We start from the raw sequence: 25,341 nt of genomic DNA, 5'->3' as shown, positions 1-25,341 counted from the left end.
GATTCAGCCTTAGCTTCATTTTTAAGATCATGAAATCCTTTATGCAAGACCGACCATCTTTTTTTTTTTTTTTTTTTTTTAAGATTTTATTTTTTTGACAGAGAGAGATATAGTGAGAGAGGGAACACAAGCAGGGGGAGTGGCAGGCAGAGGGAAAAGGAGAAGCCGGCTCCCCAGTGAGCTGGGAGCCCGATGTGGGGCTCGATCCCAGGACCCTGAGATCATGACCTGAGCCGAAGGCAGACGCTTAACCGACTGAGCCACCCAGGTGCCCCAAGACCAACCATCTTAATAGTCTATTTTTCTGAGACAACTTTTTCTTTGTCAATATGTTTTTTCTACTGAAAATGACTCCTAAATAATGGAACAGTAGAAGAAAACATATCATCAAAACATTTAACAACCACACTGCTTAAGCATTACGGAGAGAGATCTAGAAGGCAATGCATATTGATTTAATTTGCATCTTGTAATTACCTCTTATACCACTGATTGTTAGGATCGGGCAACCTCTCCCCAAATGAGCACATACCACAAACATTTTGTACATAATTTCACAAGTTCACAGCCCTCATGAAGCCTATTCATGAACTCCATTTTCAAAGATGGTAACAATTTCCAGATGGACTCATTTTTTTCACGTACATCCTAGAAATGCCACTTTCTCACAATCTTCAACTTATTTTATAAATGAACCAGTCTTACCAGTTAAAAACTACCTAGAATACTAATGAGCACAAACATATCTGGCTTGAAAACATTTTATTAAACATTTTTGGATATCGCTTCCTACCTTTTAAGTTTAAGAATAAAAAAGACATTTCAATACAAACAAATTTATACTGAAGTTTTTTTCCTTTGTGTAAAGAAATAGGAATGAACTGTGCATTAGTATTTAAAATCAAAGTAGTCTACTGCCAAAACTTTAAATAGCTCAAGAGCACAACAAATTCTAAACGCACTAGGAGCATGTTGTTACTTCCGCCTTCTTGGGAACGGTGAACCATTAGTCTGTTTATGGCTTAGGATCTGTTTCCATGGTGCTTTCTTGAGCTTCTTCTACCTCTGAGAGCTTTTCATCATCTGCAATTGAGAAAGAACCATAAAACTTTAGTCAAATTTGCTTAAATTATATGTTTATGAATACATGACAACATTTTTATCCTTTATGAGCCGATATGTCTAAAACAAAGATGGCAAAATGGCAGCCTATGACTGTCATCAGCCCACACAGTGTTTGGTTTTAAAAGTGCTGTTTTGGTTTTTGGTGTTTATTAGTTAAGTCAAAATGTAAAATTTATGTGATAGAATACATTAAAAAAAAATCTAGGTTTTAGGTTTTTCTTAAAAACAATAAGGAGGTCAGATAACATCGAAATTTCCAATGGGCTGATACAAATTAGTATTGACTAATACAAAGAGCAAGTCTCCAGTTCCCCAAAGCACCTTCCATTCATGGACTATGCAAATGTGCTTATGCACTAATTACTCCACTCACTTACTGCTGCCTGCCTGGGTCCTGAATTGTTACTTTATAGCAATAAACTATAATAAACCAAGAAGAATTCCAAATCTATCATCCCTGAATTTCTCTTAATGTGAACTATTGGACATGTATTTTAAATGATATATTTCTGCATATATGCAGAAAGCTGAACAGCATGAACACTTTTAACATCATCCTGCTATACTCCTGTTCTGAAACTGAAGGTGTACTCTCTCAATAAGATGTATTATTTTAGAAGGCACGCCCCTGGATCACTTAAAAGTCTTGATAAAAATTCATTCTGTGACTATTTCTACTTACTTTCTAGCGTTTGCTGAAGTTCGTGGATGGTACTAAGGAGAACGTGAAACTGTTTCCGTCTCAATTCCAGCTGTGTTAATGAGAAAAAAATTAATACACATTGATCTATACACATATACATATCATAGAGACCAATGTATGTGTACAAATACCTTATCTTCAACACTTTCTTTAATATGTGAAAGATGCTCTAGTTCCTTTCCCAGAGACTCTAGCTCCCTGAAAATAATAAAACAGTGTTATAGCTTGCTAGTTGGGGGAACAGAAGTCACAATTAATACCTAACTTTTTAGTTACTAAAGAGTTTAAAAATTAAAAAAAAATAAAATAAAAATTAAAAAAAAAAGATAAGAAGTTATTACACTCCATTATGATGAAACTTTGAAGCTAGGGATGATCTCTTCTTAAATTCTAAGTATGTACTTTTTAAATTAAAATCAAATTTTCTAGATAATTTTTAAAACCTAAGAAAACACAGATAAATAGAATATCACACCACAAGAATTGATAACTTTTAACATTTTATCATACTTATTTAACCAAAAAAAGTCTTCTTTTTTCCCCCTTGGTAAAAGAAATAAAACATTGCAGATTAACTTGAAATCCTCTTGGAACCTTATTGGCTATCCTCTATCTCAGACCTTTTTCCTCCTCTATTCCCCACTCAGGCAATCACTCTATCACTCCAATCCTTTTTCATACACATATTTGTCTCTTTAAATAATATACAGTATTAGTATATAATGGGGGGAGTTAACTTCTATAAATGTTATTCTGCATCTGTTAGAGAAACTTAGGAATAACTTAAAATTCATTATGTCTTCTGTTTTTCTTTTCACTGATTATGTTTTTCAGATCTGAGTTTTTATTTTTTTATTTTTTTTTTTAAAGATTTTTATTTATTTATTTAAGAGACAGAGAGCGAGAGCACTAGCACAAGCTAGGGGAGGCAGAAGGAGAAGCAGACTCCTCACTGAGCAGGGAGCCCGACACTGGACTCGATCCCAGGACCCTAGGATCATGACCTGAGCTGAAGGCAGACACTTAACAGACTAAGCCACTCAGGCGCCCCTGAGATCTGAGTTTAACAAGTGTATATCTAAAAAAAAAAGTGTATATCTAGTTTGTTCTTTTAAACTGTTCATTTAGTATTCTACTATATATATAGTATACCATATTTTATCTATTTTCATTTGATATATATATAATATGCATTTAGTTTAGAACTAGAGACAGTAAGATCGGAGGAAGGAAAAACTCAATCAAGTGGTATTAGAATATGTAATCTGGAAGATCTGACCCCTTCTTCTGAAACACATTATGTACTCCCATAAAAATGGAATGCATAGGCTAGTATGTAAACATTTATATAGAAAGACTGGTTCCTTTCAAAGTAAACTCTAAACTTACTTTAATGTCTCATGCCGGTCTGGATGGTGCTGGATCACTTTCGCCAAAGCATCGTATTCTGAAAGATACAAAAATATTTACCAAATTAAGGTTTTTTTTGAACATGGATATGAGAAAAAAGGTATATCACCGGTCTCTCCTAATCACTTTCTCAGTGCATAAAGAAATGAAAACACTGAAGGATGGAAAGAGTACTGCCAATATCACTTGGTTCAACAATAACTACAATGATACATGATTTCAAAACTGTTCCAAACAAGGTCTTTTGCTCCCACTCTGTTTTTCCATTTACCTATCCCTGGGCAGGATATAAGAGGCCAGCATAGGAGAAGTGAACTTAAGCCATTCATTGATCATTAAGTGGACTGATTCTGAAGAGGATCTTATTCACTATTTGCCCAACAAAGAGAAGACCAGCGAGGTCAATATATCCTACCATTCATTTCAGATCTTAACAGTGGCAAATTACACTTCTCATTCTCATTCTAAAGGTAAAGATTTCAGAAATTGAGAAACAATTTAAAATTCAGAAATGATAAAATTCCTTCCTTCTTTTCCACTGAGGCCTCCAAGTTTCCCTGTTATTTCCTGTTAACCTTGAAATGATGAATGCCAGCATTCATTTAAAAGCCTCAACTAGGGGCTCATTGGGTGTCTGCCTTCAGCTCGGGTCCTGATCCCAGGATCCTGGGATGGAGCCTCGCATCGGGCTCCCTACCCAGCGGGAAGCCTCCCTCTCCCTCTGCCCCTGCTTGTGTTCCCTCTCTCGCTGTGTCTCTCTCTGTCACATAAATAAATAAAAATAAAATCTTTAAAAAAATGAATAAATAAAAGCCTCAACTAATTGAGAAAAACACTATGAAACCTTTTTAAATGATTTTAGAATTGATAATAATTATTATATAAGTTGGTATATCCCCTTTTGTAAATTGGTCACTGAACTTGACCACATGTATTTTTGAATGAGTTCAAAAACCAATTTTTTAAAATAAGGAGTTAAATATCTCAATTGGCTCATTGAAAAGTAAAATTTATTGTTTTGAAAATCAGCATTTTAAGTCAATAAAAGTGTGACTTTTAATAAAAATATTTTGGATTACAAAATAATACATGATCAGTCCAGGGGTGACAAAAGAAAAAAAAAAAGATCCCAAGCCATAAAAACCCACAGCCCCAAAATAACCATTAACATTTTCTATTTCCTTCTAGTTTTTTATATATAGGTCACAATTGTGATTATGCATCATATTTTTTATCTTCCTTTCTTTCAGTTTACATTATAGGAGGAACAATGCCCCGGCCATTAAAATTATTTTGAAATAGTTTTTATGGACTGCAACGAGGACATACCCTAATTAAAAAACAAAAGAGGAGTGCCTGGCTGGCTCAGTCAGTTAAGCATCTGCCTTCAGCTCAGGTCATGATCCCAGGACCCCGGGATGGAGCCCCACATTGGGCTCCCTGATCAGTGGGGAGCCTGCTTCTCCCTCTCCCTCTGCTGCTCCCCCTGCTTGTAATCTCTCCCTCTCTCTGTCAAATAAATGAATAAAATCTTAAAAACAAAAAAACAAAAAAAACAAAAGAGAGTAGGACAAAGCTAAATTTTAAATGTTTGCTTGTTTTGTACTTAATAAAAACTCATGGGACTTAAATTATTTTCTTTTTCCTGGAAAGTAACTCCATGAAACAAACAAACAACCATTAAAACCTTAGGTCTAGTGTACTTGTGTGAACTGCCTTTGCTGATTAACCATAACATTACTTAGGGCAAAGGGGTCTGAAGACAGTAAAAAAAAAAATGAATACTTAAGAAATATTTGGATTAGGGGTGCCTGGGTGGCTCAGTCATTAAGCGTCTGCCTTTGGCTCAGGTCATGGTCCCAGGGTCCTGGGATCCAACCCCACATTGGGCTCCTTGCTCAGCAGGAAGCCTGCTTCTCCCTCTCCCACTCCCCCGTTTGTGTTCCTTCTCTCGCTGTGTCCCTCCCTCTCTGTCAAATAAATAAATAAATAATCGTTAAAAAAAAATATTTGTATTAAAAAAAAGAAATATTTGGATAATCAATACAATCCAGCAAAAATTTAAAAAAAGGTTTTTCAGCATAGCCTTCGTCCTCCACTATTTTAAAGAATAATATAGTTTTAAAGAATTAAGTTTAGCTCTTAATTCTTTTTAATAATTCAGATTGATTCTTGCTGAAGATTTTACCACACAGCATTAAAAGCTGCATGAAAATAGTATTCAGTAATAAAGCATTTGCACACTAAATCCCACAAAACCCTTACCTTGGCGGTTTTTTCGTATTCGCTTTGCTTGAAGAATTTGTTTTTTGCACTCAGCAATTTTTTCATGTGCTCCAGCAATGCTACATTCTATATGAAAAGGTTTTTTTTAAAGACAGTTGCAACAACATGTATAATTTTCATCCATTTTCAATTTTAAAATGTGTTTTTAAATTAAGTTCCATTGCTAATAAAATAGATGCTGGTGTTTAAAAAATAGCTACAACCCAAAATACTGTAATCATATCAGAATACATTTTTGTAGCTAACATTTACTATATTCTTTCTATTAACATTGTCATTGTTATTATTTTACCACTAACCAAAGAAAAATGCTAGTATATATTGTCTCCTTTAGACCATAAAAATTAAAATTTTACATGGACACATTAATTTCTTTAAGTTTCTTTACCTATTTCTTTGTAAATTTTTTCATAATTTTCCATTTCTCTGAGATTCATATCATATACAAGCAAAGTTTTGCCCATTGAAAATTCACACTGGGACAGTGTGCTCAGCATACGTTGGTACTGGCTATATCTAATGGAAAAGAGAGAAACAGAATAAAGATTTTTGTGAAATACCAAAGTTGAACTATTATATATTACAGTGCAGGCAGAACTATCAAGTTCTGAGAGAATCATGTGCTTTATTTAAAATAATTTAGGAGCGCCTGGGTGACTCAGTTGGTTAGGCAGCTGCCTTCGGCTCAGGTCATGATCCTGGAGTCCCTGGATCGAGTCCCACATCGGGCTCCCTGCTCGGCAGGGAGTCTGCTTCTCCCTCTGACCCTCCCCCCTCTCATGTGCTCTCTCTCATTCTCTCTCTCTCAAATAAATAAATAAAATCTTTAAAAAAACAAATAAATAAAATAAAATAATTTAGAACATCTTTCTCTTATGTTTAATTTTTCCTAATGGGATGTACTTAGATTTATAAACTGCTTTAGTTATAAGTGCAAAGATGGGACTGCTGTTCTTATCAATATAAGCTTAATTCAAACAACTACTTGTTTAAATTTTGTTTAAAATACTTTTAAAAATGTTTTAATCAAGGGGTGCTTGGATGGCTCAGTTGGTTAAGCGTCTGCCTTTGGCTCAGGTCATGATCTCAGGGTCCTGGGATCCAGTCCCGTGTGGGGCTCTCTGCTCAGTGGTGAGTCTGCTCTCCCTCCCTCTCTCTCTCTCAAATAAATAAAATTTAAAAAAAAAGTCTTAAGATGGTTTTTTATTCTCACAACTTTATTTTCACAATTTTTTCACTCTTTACAATGATTTATGTGAAAAGCTAATTCAAATGAGCGAAATTTTTCTAAGGCAAAAAAAGTTATTAAATATATATAAAACCTTGCAATCCATAAAAACTTTTTATGAGCTTATTAAAGAAAGAAAATTGGGGCACCTGGCTGACTCAGTCGGTAGTGCAGGTGACTCTTGATCTCAGAGTCTTGAGTTCAAGCCCCACACTGGGCCTAGAGCTTACTTAAAAAAAGGGTTGTTGGAGGGGAGGGTGGTGGGGGATGGAGTAACTAGGTGATGGACATTGGGGAGAGTATGTGGTGTAATGACCACTGGGTATTATATAAGACTGATGAATCACGGACTTGTACCCCTGAAACATAATATAGCTTATGTTAATTAATTGAATTTAAATTTTAAAAAAGAAAAAGTAATGCAATAAAGACTGACTCAAATATTTTATGTAAAAAAAATTTTTTTTAAAGAAAAAGAAAATTTCATTTAGATATTTTGTCTAACTAAATGCTAAAAGTGACCAAATTAATGAGACAGAATTTAATCCTTATTTCTTACCACTACACCTTCTGCACATTTTAATAAACATAAAGCAGGCCTGTGAAAGAAATAAGGGCCAGAAAAATCTACACTTGATTAACCCAGAGTTGCCTCCATAGGACATCTGAAGGTGAGTGAAAATCTGAAATACTGACAGGGCTGTTGTATACACGGTCTAAACTTTGATCAGGACATCGGCGTAGAAACAACAGTGAGATGAAATACCCCTCTTCCTGGGACCCGGAGTTGCACCATTTAATGAAACTTTTCACGAGCAGATTGATTCTCCGATCATCTCCAGCGCCGTCTCCATCAATTAGGAGACGCTTCCGTATGACTTCATCTGGAGAGAAGAAGAACAACGTGAATTAAAACGATGGTCTGGCTCTTGCTGACTTTCAGGGACAAATAACCAATATCACAACTTATTCATTCATCCAAAAGAAAACCATTGAGACGCAAATATACTTCAAGCCACTAAACTGTATACTTACAATGGTTAAGATGGCAAATTTTATGTTTTGTAGGCTTTACAACAACTTATGTATATATTTTTATGTCAATATAAAGACAGTTATTTAGTGACTATTGTGTGCAGGCATTGTATTAGGGGTCAGGGTTATCAATGCGCTCACGGAACTAGAATTCTACTCCTGGGGTGCTGAGTAGAAATAGTTTTCAGGTATCACCAAGGAAATAAGCCCATAGTTTTTGGAGAACTTTGTTTTGGAAAAACCTGTTCAGACGGAAGGAAGGCTGAAGTGTTCCTATCTCTGACTAGTGTGAGGTAGTGGTGAAAGGCACAGAAGAAAAGATTTGAAAGTTGTAGTGGCAGATCGGGTGAAAAGAATGAGTGATGGGTCAGAGAACCGGGAATGGATTTGTCAAAAAAAAAAAAAAAAAGCAAAGTGTAATTTAGTTCTTACACCTGTAATGTTTCTTTCCCCATGAAGACTTTTTTTTCTTTTTTAACAAGTCTGTTTCACTTTTGCTTCAAGGGAAAGAAAAGGAAAATGAAATCAAAGAGTAATGATGAGTAATAAGTGGGGCTCCAATCTGCCTGCCTGGCCGTGCTCTTGCTGGACAATAATGCTGGATCATAACAAGAGAAAGGCAGATTGAAACCCAATAAAACATAATTTTTTTAAAAGATTTATTTATTTATTTGAGAGAGAGAGAGCTCATGCGCATGGGGGAAAGGAGAGAATCCCTAAGCAGACTCTCCACTGAGCAGCAAGCCCGAACAAGGGCTGGATCCCATGATCCATGAGATCATGACCTGAGCCAAAACCAAGAGTCCGAGGCTTAACCCACTGAGCCACCCAGGTACCCCAAACATAATTTTCATATCAGATTGGCAAAGATCAAAATACCCAATAGAAAGTGTTGGCAAGGATACTGAGAAATTGCACTTACATACACTGATGGAATGTAGACTGGTAGGCTCTTTCTGGGACAAATGGGCTATCACAAACAAGATTTCAAATGCATTTATCTTTTCGACCCCAGAACTCCAATTCAAGGAATTCATCCCATAGATACCATGTGCATCCATCCACAAAGATAAATGTAAAGAGATGTTCTTAGTGCTGTTTGTAGTAGAAAGACTGCAAACCTAAACATTACCAGTAAGAGACTGGCTAGATTATGAAACCTTCATCTAATATAATATGATGCAGCCAATAGTGTGTATGTATATACCAATAGCAAGAAATCTTTGGTACAAGAAGTGAAATGAAAACAAAACAGGGGCAAAGAAGCACAGAGTTTGCGGTCATTTGTGTAGAAAAGGGGGAGGCTTTGTGTATGTCTGTGTGTGTGCATTTATGTATGTATGTATTCAGAGACAATCTTTGGAAAGAACACAAGAAACTGGTAATAGTGGTTTCTTCTGGTGAGCGGGACTACAGAGGGGATGAGAAAAAATTTAATTTTCTATATCATTTCACATAATTGTTTGTTTTTCACCATGTTCGTGCATTATTTTTTAAAAATAAATTTTAAAGTGTGATTAATTCCTGGAGAGCCTGCACAATGAATCAACGGCAAAATCTTTAAACAACAGTTCCTGTGTGTAGGCAGAAGTATTTCTGAGCGCAGGTGCAGCGGAGATAAACTTTGGAAGGCAGGTGGCTGCAGTTTTAAAATCTGTTCTGTGACAACATCGGATAAACATTTTTAGAATTGGGTTTTGTTCTCAGAGGCATGGCTTTGACAGGCAGCTCAAGTTATCAATTCATCAGATATTTTAATTTTACACTGTAAAATACAACCTAATGCTTTCAATTTTTGACCACTGGGGCGCCTGGGTGGCTCAGTCGTTAAGCGTCTGCCTTCGGCTCAGGTCATGATCTCCAGGTCCTGGGATCGAGCCCCGCATCAGGCTCCCTGCTCAGCGGGGAGTCTGCTTCTCCCTCTCCGCCTCTCCCCACTGCTCCTACTCTCTCTCTCTCTCTCTCTGTATCTCTCTGTCTCAAATGAATAAATTAAAAAAAAAAGAATTCTATCAATTTTTGACCACCAACACTATTATTTGAAGAGCCTGAGACAAAACAGTCCTCAAAGAGATTAAAATGCAGAAAATGAACTGATTTTATTTTTTATTACAAACATGCTTTAACTTTGTTAAAAGTAAACATCCAGCAGGTGAGCAGTCTGATGTTTGATGCTGTTCAATTCCTTTCCTTTCTTTTTGTTCAATTTCTTGTTTTCTTATCTCTGCTCTTCCAACCCCCCAACAAATCCCATCTTCCTCCCAGATACCTGGTCATTCTACTTTATTGAGGACCAGCGATAATAGGGAATAGAAAATTGGGAAATGAGTACCCTAATGGGGAAACTATTACCACAGCTCATTTTTCAAGAGATTTTTAGAGTTTGGTGACTAACTAAAAATGGTTCAAGCACATTTTGTGATCATTCCAGCTGTAGAATTAAGATCTGTGTACTTTTATATATGCAATATCCCAATTTTAAAAGTTTTTGAAAAATGTTTAGAACACTGTACAGGCCAAATAAACTTGGGGAAAAGGTTCATGAGGGCCAGTCCCGTGTCTTATTCATTGTTTCCTCCCCAAACTCTCACACTGTGTCTTTACACTTCTCATGTGCAATAAATATTTTTAAACTGGATTTGTGGTGCCTGCCTGGGACCATCTGCCCTCCAAAGAGTTTTGTCTCAATAAAATACTAACAAGGACCAGCAGGCAACCATCTTATTTTCAGGTCCAAAGCAGAGATTTCTCTTCTTGTACAAAAGACATGAATACTTGATCAATGAGCAGATGTGTCCAAGGGTACCAGAGTAGTTCTGAGGATGTGAGATAAAGACCTGAGCTCTTTTGCTCGTGGTGGAGAAATAACGTGCATATGAACACACAAGCAGAGAAGACTGAGATTGTTAAATGAATGACACGGACATGCACTAGAAGATATTAGGACAGCTTCCTTTGGCTTGGGGTAAGAGGGGGAAATGGAATTTGGGCTGCTCTTTTCATACTTAAAAATCATCAGTCACTGGGGCGCCTGGGTGGCTCAGTCAGTTCTAAGTGTCCGAATCTTGGTTTTTTGCTCAGGTCATGATCTCAGGGTCCTGTGATCAAGCCCTACATCAGGCTCCACACTCAGCACAGAGTCTGCTTATCTCTCTCTGCTCCCCACACTGAGTTCTCTCTCTCTTAAATAAATAAACAAAATCTTTGGGGCACCTGGGTGGCTCAGTCAGTTAAGCATCTGCCTTTGGCTCAGGTCATGATCCCAGGGTTCTGGGACTGAACCTCACATCAGGCTCCCTGCTCAGTGGGGAGTCTGCTTCTCCTTCTCCCCCTGCCTGCTTGTGCTCTCTTTCTCTCTTGCTCACTCTTTTTTTTTTTTTAAGATTTTATTTATTTATGTGACAGAGAGACACAGTGAGAGAGGGAACACAAGCAGGGGGAGTGGGAGAGGGAGAAGCGGGCTTCCCGCGGAGCAGGGAGCCCGACGCGGGGCTCGATCCCAGGACCCTGGGATCATGACCTGAGCCGAAGGCAGACGCTTAACGACTGAGCCACCCAGGCGCCCCTTTTGCTCACTCTCTAATAAAAATAAAATACATAAAGAAAATCTTTTAAAAAATCATCAATCAACAAAGCTAAAAGGTATTTTAACAATATTTACCTACACCTCAAATAACATATACCCTTTGGCCCAACAATCCTAGATAAACTTATATGTATGCAAAATGACTATGTCCATCAACAGGGGGCTAGATAAATTTTGGTACAAGAATATAATGGAATACTATGAAGCCATAAAAAAAAAACCCCAAAGAATGAGGAAATGTCTATGTGCTGATAGAGAGAGATCACTTAAGATAACTTGATAAAAGAGCAAGGTGAGGAACAGTATGTATGGCATGTTTTCTTTCACACATAAATGGGGGAGAAATGAGAATATATGCTTATATTCATACAAATATCCTGGAATGATATATAACTAATAAGAGGGGTTACCAAGGGAGAGGGGCAGTGTAAGTGGGATAGAGAACAGGCTGGAAGATGGGGAAATCTCTTTTTACATTATTTGATTTTTGAACCATATAAGCACTCAAAATCTGTTAGCTGTTGTTTGAAAAAGAAAGCTATGATTATGGTGATGGTATCACAGGTGTTTACATATGTCCAGATGCATCAAACTGTACACATAAAATACTCAGTTCTTTGTATAAAATTATCCCTCAATAAAGCCACTTTTAAAAAAAAGAGGGGTGCATGCTGGCTCAGTCGATAGAGCATGCAACTCTTGATCTTGGGGTTGTGAGTTAGAGCCCCACGCTGGATGTAGAGATTACTTAAAAAAGTAAAATCTTTGGGGCACCTGGGTGGTGCAGTCAGTTGAGCAACCGAATCTTGATTTTGGCTCAGGTTGTGATCTCAGGGTTGTGAGATCAAGCCCTATATGGGGCTCTGTGCTCATCGTGGAGTCTACTTAAGACTCTCTCTCCCTTTGCTACCCCCTGCCAAGTAAATAAATCTTAAAAAAAAAAAAAAAAATCTTTAAGTAAATATTTAAAAAGGGAAAAAAAAATTTAAAAGCAAGCTAAAGTCCCTTCCCCGTCCCCACCCCAGACAGGGAGAAAGCTGTGAGCTCCAACAGAGGTGGGGAATGAAAGGCTAGAACATGTATGTGCACATGAGAACGTTAAGGAGGCTGGACAAATCTTGGGACCCAAGTACAGAAAGACAGAGGTCAGAATGTGGGAGTCTGCACTAGTGAATGCCATACCTGTGGACTTGGACTTTGCTGGCAGGCAATTGGGAGTTGCTAAAGATTCAGGAGCAGGACTTTCTAGAAGGATTAAGCTGAGAGCAGTGTACAAAATGGACTGCAGCTGGGAAAAGCCCAAAGGCAGGGAAGCTATTAGGAGGCTCCCAAAAAAACATGCAGTAGAAGCTAAAATGGCATGAAAATTAGAGATTAGAATCACAGGTCCTGGGGCAGGTTAGGACCGAGCAGAGGCTTGGCTAGGAAAAGGCAGGGACCAATGCCTAGGTGCCATGTGTAGGAGTGTGGCAGTCCAATTCTGGTAGCACCATGGATTTCCTGTCCCAGGTCCTTCTCCCAGTTCAGCCCTATCCCTCTTCCTTCTAAGGGCATTTCTTCACAGCCAAACCCTTGGGCCAAAGTAAAAAACTGGGGCCAACGTTCTGGTTAGTCCACAGAGGTTTTACTTTGTGTGTGTGTGGGACCAAGTTTCACTTCATTGGTAAAATGGGAATAAAAGTTCATCTGTAAAATGGGAATAACATATCCACTTGGAAGGAATGCTGTGAAAACTTATAGAAATGAAATTATACAAAGGAGCACAATGCCTTTTCATGGTGGGAAAGAAAAAAAAAAGTTACCTGTATCTTTATGTTAAATTTAATCCACAACTTGTATCATCCTAAAAAATGTTAAAAAGTGAGTGAACACTGTGAAAGGTGTATCTATCTAGATATATCTGTATCTATAGACACATCTGTGTAACCATGTAGATATATATAATGCACTTAGGCATTCAGAGTTTTGCCTAGTTATCATTTCTCCCAATTTGGCTTCTGTCTCAAGCTTCGTATCATAAGGTCACAGTATCTCTAGCTTAAACTGCAGACACAGTTGTTGCCTAGAAAATTCTCTGGGAATAAAAATCCCTGAAATAACATAAATAAAAATACAGAGCACTGCTCCAACAGCAACAAAGTAAAACAAAAGGGAAAGACGCCAGTTTGAAGACAGCTTATTCTTTTTTTTTTTTAAAGATTTTATTTATTTGACAGAGAGAGATAGCGAGAGAGGGAACACAAGCAGGGGGAGTGGGAGAGGGAGAAGCAGGCTTCCCGCATAGCAGGGAGCCTGATGCGGGGCTCATCCCAGGACCCTGGGATCATGACCTGAGCTGAAGGCAGACACTTAACAACTGAGCCACCCTGGCGCCCCAAACAGCCTATTCTTTTTAAATGTAGATGTGATGCTGATGGTTCCTAACACAGATGACATGAGTATTAGTATTTTTATTTTTTATTTTTTTAAAGATATTATTTATTTATTTGACAGAGAGATAGAGAGCACAAGTATGCAGAGTGGCAGGCAGAGGGAAAGGTAGAAGCAGGCTCCCCGCTGAGCAGGGAGCCGGATGCGGGGCTCGATCCCAGGACCCTGGGATCACGACCCGAGCCGAAGGCAGATGCTTAATGACTGAGCCACCCAGGCGCCCCATGAGTATTAGTATTTTTAATGGTACCTCATCAATTAGCGTTAGACTGAACACACCTAAAACATGCTTTGTTTACTATATACATTGAGTTCATAAATTACCATCATGCTTGAAACTCTCCATAAGCAACTTAAATGATAATATTATTAATTCTGGCAGACCTTGGCCTACCCTTTATAAAAACAGTTAAGATGGCTTAGAAACTATTCTAATGATGTTATCAATATCATTCCTTAGTTGTCATGATTGCTTTCTCTACTGACAATGTACATCAATGCCATCTGGAAAAGCTTTTAAAGATTTTATTTATTTGTCAGAGAGAGAAAGGGAGAGAAAGCACAAGCAGAGGGAGAGGCAGGCTCCCCGCTGAGCAGGGAGCCCATGCAGAACTCGATCCCAGGACCCTGGGACCATGACCTGAGCCAAAGGCAGACGCTTAACCAACTGAGCCACCCAGGCATCCCTGGAAAAGCTTTTAACCCCAAATATCTAACATCTGCCCCGAGACTGGCGCTTTCCCACCTGATTTTAGGCTTGTAGGAAGATTTCCTACTGGATTCAGTTACACGTTGTGCTGTTATTATACCTACAAAACGCCTGCCATTCAGAATCACTTTAAAATCAGTTATGACACATATATGCTGATAAGCAAACATTTACTCATCAATTTGGGATACATTTTAGACCCCTCTTTGTCTTATATGCTGACCTATACCTGGGAAAAACTACGTCATTACTTAAGACACTAAATAAGCCTCAAAAAGTCCTTTCAAGGGGTTACATGTTTAATATCCCATTTTCCATAAACAGAGAGGCAGAAGAAATGACTGCTTTATAGCCACTAGACCAACTCTCCTGCTCCAAGCCTCTGGTCAGAGGACACTGCCATTTTAACTGCGTTCTCATTTTACCACAGAAAGGACAATCTCTCATAAACCCAGACTTTCAAAACCCATCATTGTTATTCCCTCACAGTAGCTATTAAAACAAAACAAGTTTTCAGAACATCTTGGAGCAAGTGTTCAAAATAGGAAAAAGGAAAACAATTTGGAAGATAATGGTGGGCCAACTTTCAAGACATTTCTTTACGGATGGGTCAAGGCTCGACAACCAGTAGCAAGAGTGTCACCATTAATGTAACTTCCTCCTAGGGCTAATCTACCCTCAGGTGTGCCTCTCTAAACTGCTAGACCTCACAGCACGGCATTGTCACCTGCTTTTAGGAAAGAGCAATCCTTGGACCTACCAGTGAAGATTAGCATTTTCTTTCTAAAAGCACTTTAGCAAGGAATTCTGTTAGCATGGAAATGCACCATTGTTTTTTTCTTGGTGTTCCTAAACACTCTGGATCCAAACTGAAAACCATGGGAAGGGATAATTTATTTCACACTTTGAGACAGGGTGAATAATAGTGGTGAGCATAGCTGCCTTCCAAAATTAAAAATAAATACATTCTTTGACCTGTCTTCTAGAAGTTATTCCCACAGGTGTGTGAAGACATCTACACAAATATCTCCATTGGAATACTACTTGTAAGAGTAAAAAGCTGAAAATAACTAAATGCTTAAATGTTTAGTAGAGAATTAATATTTTTAAAGATTGTATTTATTTGAGAGAGAGAGAGCGCCCACGAGTCAGTGTGCGCACAAGGGGGGGAGGGGCAGAAGGAGAGGGATAAGCTGACTCCCCACTGAGCAGGGAGCCTGATGTGGGGCTCAATCCCAGGACCCTAAGATCATGACCTGACCCAAAGGCAGATGCTTAACCAAGTGAACCACCCAGGCACCCCGATAATTAATTTTAAAAATATAATCAAATACTACACATTAATACAAAAGAATGAGGTAGAAAGAGCTCCAAGATATGATTACAGAAATAAAACACAGAAGAGTGTGTAAATGTTTGCATAAACTTGTAAAGTATATACACAATGCTTGCAATCGGCTAAGTATGTGTTTTTTTACATATAAATACACTTAATCTACACAATAGCCCTATAAAGTAGATATTACTACCCCTATTTTACCAGTGAAGGAACTGAAAGTTAGCTGCTCAAATTAAATGTCACCAGAAATATGGAGCAGAGCTTTGACTCAAGCTCACAAGTTTGGCACCAGGGAAGGTGCTTTTTACCCTTTATAAAGGCACTTAAAAATCATTATGAAAAGGTACAACAAAAACCAATTTATAGTGACTACCTCTGGGAGGAGAGACTAGCCATGGAAGGTCAAGAGGGGAGGTTTTCACTTGTCACTTGGTGCGTTTTTTTCTTGAATTGTCTGACATGCATTACTTTTCTTTTTAAAAATACTAATAGTGGTTATCTGGAGAGTGAGCTTATTGGTCATTCTGAGGTACTTCACTTCTTCTGCACTATAAGTTCTATTCAATGTTCTTTAATAAATCTATGATGTGTTAACAAGAAACAAGAAAACTGGCTTGACTTGACCTACAAGAGGAGAGACTAGGGCCATGTAAAACCAGTGAGCATGCAGATTCCTTTTAGATTTATCATTGGACCGCCACTGCTCATGGGTTATTAAGCTGAATTACTATGTCTCATTGTTTTAGGTTAGTTAAAATAACACGTAGCCCCTCCTTTCAAGAAGCTTAAAATCACTAAAACAATTTTGAAGGCCAACAACATCAAGAAGTTACAAAGAGGCAGTGGAAAGAACAGTAAATAAGATGGTTTGCTTTCTCCGTGTAAATATTGATCTCTTGTGAGATACTTAGGGCTAGTCTAAATACATGCTAATGTCAATTACTTAAACCAAAATTCAATCAAAAAATTTTTTTTAAAAAGCAAAAAAAATAGTGTTGAGGTCCTTTTGTTTTTCTCTAGATTTACTTAAGTGTTTAGAGTGTGGTGCTAATAAAGTCAAGGTTGAAACTTCAATTTTGCTTTGAAAAACTATTAATCTGGGCTAAAGAAACAGTATTTAATAGTTATACTACATCAGTAACCCCCGTGCTGGCATCACAGCCGAGGGAACAAAGTGGTCAAATCCACTGGCACTAGTGGGAAAAAAAAAAAAAAAAGGCCAAACAAACTCCGTGACCACAAATGTCCAATTGACACTGGACCAGCAACTGAAATAGGAATCACAGAAGCAGCAGGCCCTTATACAGCATTTATACACTCCTATTTGAGGACCATACATCTTGTTTGTTCCTTTCACTGTGGAGAGTGTCCTGGTTTGGACAAGAGATTAAACAGTCAATTTCAAAGTGCTTTACCTGTATTATCACACTTCACCCCCCTTGAAGAAACCCTATAAAGTGTGTATTATTATCTTCTTTTTACAGATGAGTAGTGTCCTCTGCCACAGGAAAATATACACAATCACATTATTAGAAAGTCATAGCACAGTTCCATTATTCTGTCATATTGTTCATAGGCATATTAAAAGCCATTATTTTAAGTTTTAACAAGCATATATCCAAGCATTATACTTTCTAATTAAAAAACAAAAACATATATACAATAGAGTATTACTCAGCCATAAAAAAGGAGATCTTAGTCATTTGCAAAACCACAGATGGACCATGAGAGTATTATGCTAAATGAAACAAGTCAGACAGGGAAAAACAAATACCATATGATTTCACTTATATGTGGCATCTAAAAGACAAATGAACAAACAGTACCAAAAAAAAAACCACAAAAAAACCAGACAGAGAACAGATTAGTGGTTATTAGAGGGACAGGGTTATTGCAGGGTAGGCGAAATGAGGGAAGTGGGTCAACTGTATAGTGATGGATGACAACTAGGCTTATCATGACAATCACTTTGCGGTGCATACGGATATCAAATTACGTTGTACACCTGAAACTGATGTTATATACTTTTACCTCAATTAAAAAAAAAATACTGTCAAAACCAACAAGCTCTATTCAATGGAATGTACAGCCACACCCTGCTCCCTGCCACCTCCTTCTCACCTCCCATCTGTGCTCTGGCACATCGGTGTATGTACCTAATGTTCTCTGCACGGCAAAAGGTGCTTCCGGGAGGCTCAGTCGGTTAAGCGCCTAACTCCTGATTTCGGCTCAGGTCATGATCTCAGGGTCATGAGATTAAGCCCTGCGTTGGCTCGAGTTAGGCGTGGAGCCTGCTTAAGATTCTTTCTCTTTCTCTCTCTCTCAAAAAAAGTGCTTCTGAAATGATTTCTATCAGGGTACTAACACTGTTTAACACCCTTTAAATTAACACATACAAAATACAAACTGTGAACATAGTTTTAAGTTAACAGTGACAACATCTAAACTGTTTTCAGGGGCACCTGGGTTGCTCAGATGGTTAAGCATCTGCCTTCAGCTCAGGTCATGAGCTCCAGGTCCTGGGATCGAGCCCTGCATCGGGCTCCCAACTCCGTGGGGAGTCTGCTTCTCCCTCTCCCCCTGCTTGTGCTCTCTCTCTCAAATGAATAAGTAGAATCTTCAAAACAAAACAAAACCAAAAACTTTTTTAGTTAGTCAAAATGCTGGGGTCGCAACAGGGGAGGAGAGAGACCGGCTTTGCCAAGAACTAGCTATGTGACGGTAAGTCACTCACTTCCTAGGACCTCTATTTTGCCATCTATAAAATGGTACTGTTGGTGATATCTATAGTTCAGTATCCATAGTTAAAAATATCATGTCTCTCTCCTCCCCTCTGAGGAGGGCAGTTCCTCAAATTAGCCAGTGTCCTTGTACAGGGTGCAGGGAATAAAGCACTTCTCCTCTAAGAGCTCCCAGTCCGAATGGATAGGCAAACTTGTATGGAAGGATTACATGAGGGCACAGCATCTTGCCAGGCCCCTCAAATTTGTAAGAGGGCATTAGCTGTCCTTTAAACTCCAGAGACAGGTATTGGTACTTCTCCAAGAACTTTTCAGGATGAGCTATTCAGGCCACTCCTGTCTTCTTTGCTGCCATCATCCTAATCCAAACCCACCCTGACTCTTGGAATACTTCTCGCTGGCCTCCCTGCTTCCATTCTTGCCTTCCTAGAATCCATTCTCTACACAGCAACCCAGAATGATCAAAAAGCGTGGGATCACTAATTTTTCTGCTTAAAATCCTCCAATCATATCTAAGTACCCAGAGAAGACAATCCAATCTCCTTTCCAGGGCTTAGGTGGCTCTCAGCAAGCTCCTGTTTACTTCTCTGACCTCCTTTTCTATCTCACCCCTCATGACCCACCTAGAGACCAACCCTTATCTTATTCTTTAAATTTATTCCTTATCTTCTCTGAAGGGGAGAGCTTATTTTTGCCTCAGGTCTTTGCGTTAGTTATAACCTGTCCTGAATCCTTTCCTGGACTCCACAGGGTTGACGCCTTCAGGCCTTACTCTAAGGGTCACTTTTCAGAGAGGTCATATCTGACTGTTGGCAGCCCTCCCCCATTATGGTCTTTCATATCCCATCCAGTTCATTCTCAGAACTTAAGTAATTTCAGAATTAATTATGTTCTTTCTCAGAAATTATCTTATTACTTATTTGATTGCACACTACTGCTTCTGTCCCCCAAGCAGAAGTTGGGTCTTCCTCGGTAGTTTACTGCTGTAGACAGCGCCTTGAATTGGGCCCAGAAGGTATGCAATACATTGTTAACCTATCATACCCACTACTCACTTCTGCTTGATTTTTACCAAAAGCCCAGTTGAGGAAAACCATGTTTACAGAGGACTGCCTGAAAAAGTTGTACTTCATCCATTCTTCTATGACCTAAGTATTCTTAAAACAAATTAGAACACACACACACACACACACACACACACACACACACCTTGCTCTGAATTGCAGAAGTATTGAGCAGCAGAAGTATTCAGTTAAACCACATGACCTATTGGCTTTAGGATGCCTTTCTAAATTGTGATTTAGCCTTCTTTGACCTAGTCAGGGATGTGCTAAGAAACAGTCCTATGATCATCGGTGCTGATAAGAGGTTAAGGATATGACACTAGCTTTTCTTTATGGGGACCCTAAAGATCAACTAGAAATATCTAGTGTTTTAATCAGAAAGAGCTGTTTGTACTGTGTGTCTAAAGTTGCCTTCTCTCCTGTACACAAGAGCAGAGTGGACCAGGCCCTGGTATGAACTAGTGGAGAAACAACAGTCACTTCTGGCTGTCTTAATTAATGTACCACATTTTACCCACTGCACTCTGAGGATCAACCCACTTCTAACTTCCTCTTGTTTTCCTTCCTCTCAATGCTCTTTTTGCCCTGTTTTCTCATGCATTGATATTTTATGTTTTCACATTATGGTGAACTGCCTTAAATATTTTCTACAATATGTCATTTAAGTGAAATAAGTATTAAGGGCTACAACAGTAATATGCACAAAATAATATAGTTAATAGGTGAAAGATCAACTGGTTCTGGAAAAGAGATGAATATTTGAGGTGGGTCTTGAATAAAAGGCAGTTAACGGCAGAAAAGGGCAATCTGGGGCACCTGGATGGCTCAGTCGTTAAGCGTCTGCCTTTGGCTCAGGTCATGATCCCAGGGTCCTGGGATCGAGCCCCGCATTGGGCTCCCTGCTCAGCAGGAAGCCTGCTTCTCCCTCTCCCACTCCCCCTGCTTGTGTTCCCGGGATCTCTCACTGTGTCTCTCTCTGTCAGATAAATAAATAAAATCTTTAAAAAAAAACAAAGGGCAATCTGCAAATACAGAGATGAAGAAGACACAGTCCTAATCAAAGAAAAATGGAGAGACGAGTAAACCAATTCTTACATTTCATAGTACTTGCTGAACGTTACCATATGTCGGACTCAGTGCAAACCACTATAACTTTTATTACATTTAAACCTCTAAACAACCCTATGAGATAGACTTTATTATTATCCCCATTTATAAAGAATGAAACAGAGGCTCAAAGAGGTTAATTAACCTGCACAAGATCAGACAGCTTGTAAGGGGCAGAGTGGGTACTCCTGTGGCCTCTAACATCCACTCCACTTAAGTCCTGACATCCTACCTCCTCCTCTGTATTCCCTCTTTGTCTGAGCTCCCAATATCTCTCACTAGGACTAGTGCAGCCGTGGCTGAATGCACAGTAGTGAGGAATAAGAACTCTGGAGCCAGACTGCCTGGTTTTGAGCTCAGGCTCTATACCTTACTAACTGCACAGACTTGGGCAAGTTGCTTAACCTCCTCGTGTCCCAGTTTCATTTGTAAAGTGGAGTTAATAATTAGAACACTCCTTGACACGCGATGAATTCTTTATGTTAGAGAGCACATAACTCCTCTCTTCTCTTCCCCTCATCATTCTTCACATAGTACATACAGCATGGTGGTGTTTTTTTGTTTGTTTGTTTGTTTTGTTTTGTTTTGCAATTCTGATCACACAGCACCAATGTTAACTACTCATTCCCATTGCCCTCAGAAATCTCTGGCTATAACTTTTTAAATTCTAGCCAATATTTATCATCTTTTGAGTTTTTCCAACACTTTGGGGCCTTTGCACAAGTGGGTCCCCCCACATGGAACACCAGTCCAACTACAACTATTTATTCTTCAAAAACGGAATTAACAGTAACTGTCTTAGGGAAGCTGTTCTTTGAGAATGGATAAGCAATCTTTGCTACATGCTCCCACAGTTCCCACCCTTGTACTTCCCCTGCGGTAACATTTGCCACCCTTAAAACTAATTATCCAAGGTGTCTTTCCACCAGACTGCAACCTAAGGGGGGGGGGGGGGGGAAGGTCTTGCCTGTTGGTTCTGGACTGTAATCCCAAGACCTAGCCTAGATAGGATAAATAAAACTGAAATGAAGCAAAGTTAGAATTTCCCATGAAGGTCCTGGACCTTTAAGAGCCTCCCACTTCACTACGTGTTATCACAAATTTAGGCCTATTACTCTTCTTCCCATTGCAGGCCCTTTAATGCGGTGATCCTGCCTACCCCCAACTTTTCAGAAGTGGCCTCTCCACAGGCATCTACCCTTACTGGTCACCCTCTCTTCAAATCACACAGCACCCCTAGACATCCCCTTCCCAGATGTTAAAGAACTTCCTTCCTCCTTAACTGAAAACCTTCTTAGGTTCTCCATCCAGTTGCCCATCATGCCTGTCCACCTTTCCCAAGGTGGCACCCTATTTTATTTCTGCTCTCAGTCCATAGATCACCCCCTGGGTCTCTGCACACGTGGGTCCACCTTCCCTAAACTATCCTCACAACTTTCCACAAACCCCTTATCTGCCTGCCGACCCTCCTCCCATTCCTGCCCGACAAACCACCGTCCCCAACACAAATACACAGACAAATCTTTTATTGCCTTGATCTACCCCAGGTGGCCTCACCCCTACACTGGCTCCTCCTAAATCCCCCATGCACACTCTCTGATTGCCCTCCAGATACCCCGTCCACATCTATGCTTTTTAGATATTATCTCTGTCTCTCCCTCCCTACCTCCAGTCCGGGGCTGGTTCTCAGGCCTCATTGCGATCCACACCACTGTCTGGGGGCCCTTCCCAACCTGTCCAGAAGGCTCCTCCGGGTGTCACCCTCTGTACGCTGACACCCTTAGTACTCGCGTCTTGGAACCTCTCCCTCCGTCCGGGCTTGGCCCCAAACTTCCACCCCATCCCTAAAGTCCTCACACCCTCGAGCCCACCACAGGCCCTCCGGCCCCCTGCGGCAGGGTCCCCACCACTTCCTCCCCTTCGCCACTCCTCGGACCCCATATTCTCACCAAGTGCTCCCTCACCACATCCGCCGCTGGCCTGGACCCCTTGCCGGTACCACCCGCCCACGCACCGCTGCCACCATTCCCGGGCCCCCACGTGTGCTCCCAGCCCCCCGGCCATCCTCCCAACACACCCTCCGCAGGCCCAGCGCGGCCTCCGAAGAGCGGGCCGGGAGTCCAAGGGGCTCCGAGGGCGAGCAAGGGTCCGGGGAGAGGCCCGAAGGACCCGGGGGAAGCGTCGGGGAAAGGCCGGCTCTCCGAGGGGTCTGATCGCTGAGGCCGAGGGGCTCCCGGAAGCGGCCGGGGAGGCCGGGGGGCTCGGGGGAAGCCGGGGCGGCCGAGGGGCTCGGGGGAGCAGGCCGGGGTGGCTGCGAGCGGGCCTCACCGTCAGTCACGGCTCCCATGGCGTGCGCGGCGGCGGCGGCGGCGGCGGCGCAAGCTGAGGCGGCGGTTGGCGGCGGCGGAGGTCAAACTCCCACAATGCAGCCGGGTAAACAGCCATGGAGGAGGAGGCGGCGGCGCCCGCGGCCGCCCGCTCCGACGCCTGAGCCGCGCCGCGCCGCCGCCGCCGCCGCCGCCGCGGGATCAGCGCTCCCCGCGCTCCCCGCGCTCCCCGCACTGCCCGGGGGCGGCCGCGGCCGGCGCGTGTGGGGGCGAGGCCAGCGGGCGGCGGCGGCCCTGGCTGCAGCCCCGGCCCCCGCCGCCCCCCCTGCCGCCCCCGCCCGGCCCACGCCCAGAGGCCGCCCCGGAGGCCGCCGCCAGCCGCCAGGTGAGCTCGCTCGGCCGCCGCCGGGGCTGCGGGGGCTGCGGGCCGCCCGACTCCGGGCCCCCGCGCCTTCCCGGGAAAGGGGACCGCCGTCCCCGCCGCGGCATCCCGGCTGCCGCAGCCGGGGGTGGGCTCGTTCCGCGGGGGGGTGGGGGGGGCGGTAGGGGAGGGCGGCGGGGCGCCCGGACCCGGTTGGCCTGGGAGGCGCTCAGGACTAGGAGCCCTGAGGGGGCGCGGCGCGAGGGTCCCTGCGAAGTTGGCGCCCACGCGCACCGGGGCGGGTCTCGAACGCTGGCACTTGCTCCCGGCGCGGTCGGCGAGCCGCGAAGGCCCCGGGTTCCCCTGGGGCCGCCCCCTTCCCTCCCGGGCTCTGGCGGGTGCTCGGCGAGGGGGAAAGAGAAACTTGGAGACCTCCCGGAGGAGTTGTCGGAGCGACCCGGGAGCGCTGTGCCCACCGACCCCCCGGGGCGCCGGGAGCCCGTCGGTGATCTGGATGGGGTGCTTTATTTATTTTTCTCTTTGATTTTGAAAAAAATGGCTTTGTGATTGTCCCCATCTTAAGGGGAAGTTGAAAGTGAAGTGGGGGGGGTGGGGTTGGTGCTCAAGGAGTAACGTCGCCTTGTGTGTAGAGTTAACACATTTCCGGAGTACAGTGTAGATCATATTGGCATCTTTTCCCAAAAGTCACTTTGATTCAACTTCGATGAGTTTCTCGTAAATGGCAACATTTAGGTGGTGAGAGGTGAGAGGAAACAAGAACAAGTACCGCTGATTTGATCTCCAGTGGGATAGATTCAGTTAGCCATAAGGAGCGTGTCTGAGTTTTAACCCAGGTTTGGTAATTTGTTGAACATAAAGTTATTTTCCAGCTTTCCTGTCCCCCCCAAGTACCGTGCCTCTTCACATCCGGGCTGAAGCAGTTATGTGGGTTGGATTTGGTTGTTTCTGGTTCCTTGCGAAACTTGGGTTCATTCTCCTAGTTTTCTCTTAGATCTTTCAAAGAGGAAGAGTTGTAAATGCAAATGTATGGCAGTGAAATGTGTTTAAACTCTGGCTAGAGATCAGTATATTATATGTAAAATTTTATTCACATGTATGAAGTCAAAACTCCAATAATGTTCTTCAAGAATTAGCACCTTTGACTTTTGGCACAAAGGCAAAAAAACCCAAAAATTACTTCGAGTGAAGATTCTGAGGTATAATTTGACCTCCCCAAGGGTGTGAAGCCTCCCTTGGCCTTAAAATAATACTGGTGTAAACTCCGTGTGCATGGGCATCAGGCCCTGTTCATTTTCTTGGTTTTAGAAGGAAAGAAAATACTCTTAACAAACGGGAGACTCGCTTTAAATCTTAGGTACTACACACTGTAAATTGAAACTGTCAATTGATTATCTATATATCCCAACTGCATTTTGGTGGGGATGGTTGCTGTTTAAAAGATAATTGTCAAGTGGTGAAATGATGTTCTGTGTAAGCTACTTGTTACTTCATCTTATCATATAATAATTTTGAAACAGTATCTAGTGATAGTGATTTAAAATAATCTTTGGTGTTGTTTATAGCAGAGTATTACCACCCCTTGTAACTGTTAAATTTTCATGAGACATTCTATCTTGGTATTCATAGATGGAGTCCTGGCCACACACTTTTATATATGTTCATTTTGTAACTTAAAAATGTGGACAGTGCTAGAGATTTTGTAAAGCAATGAGAACAAGAGAGATTTGAAAGACTTTAAAGTTTGAGATATACCTAAAAAATAAACATTTCTGAAAGTTCTTGATCCAAGTGGTTCAAAACATCCAAATTTGAGTCTTCGTGAAAATTTTAAAAATCTGCTTGCGAACCACATAATTTAACTTGCAACTG

The 25,341-nt window shown here is 41.2% G+C and overlaps 2 protein-coding genes across 4 annotated transcripts in view; one reads left to right on the top strand and one right to left on the bottom strand.

Moving 5' to 3' along the window:
• Window positions 1–747: 747 nt before the first annotated feature.
• THOC7 (THO complex subunit 7) lies at window positions 748–23,255 on the bottom strand. Of its 3 annotated transcripts, none has more exons than XM_036066116.2 (8): window positions 23,092–23,255; window positions 7,519–7,636; window positions 5,913–6,040; window positions 5,504–5,590; window positions 3,218–3,275; window positions 1,960–2,026; window positions 1,808–1,877; window positions 748–1,083 (listed from the first exon to the last, which is right to left on the bottom strand). In XM_036066116.2, the coding sequence occupies exons 1-8, from the start codon at window positions 23,108–23,110 to the stop codon at window positions 1,016–1,018; spliced, it is 615 nt and encodes a 204-aa protein (XP_035922009.1). In that variant the 5' UTR covers window positions 23,111–23,255; the 3' UTR covers window positions 748–1,015. The 3 variants fall into 3 exon arrangements, with proteins under 3 accessions (XP_035922009.1, XP_035921920.1, XP_035922067.1); XM_036066027.2 differs by lacking the exon at window positions 23,092–23,255 and adding an exon at window positions 22,713–22,735; XM_036066174.2 differs by lacking the exon at window positions 23,092–23,255 and having other exon boundaries at window positions 7,449–7,589.
• The window catches only part of LOC144379562 (uncharacterized), a 39,705-nt gene continuing 37,472 nt past the window's right edge, over window positions 23,109–25,341 (top strand). Inside the window, exon 1 of the mRNA XM_078059209.1 lies at window positions 23,109–23,475. Coding sequence (XP_077915335.1) covers window positions 23,109–23,475 — 367 coding nt within the window. The remainder of the gene's footprint in view (window positions 23,476–25,341) is intronic.

Source organism: Halichoerus grypus, chromosome 1 (assembly GCF_964656455.1).
Source record: "Halichoerus grypus chromosome 1, mHalGry1.hap1.1, whole genome shotgun sequence".
Taxonomy (NCBI): domain Eukaryota; kingdom Metazoa; phylum Chordata; class Mammalia; order Carnivora; family Phocidae; genus Halichoerus; species Halichoerus grypus.
This window is presented reverse-complemented; position numbering and strand designations above follow the sequence as displayed.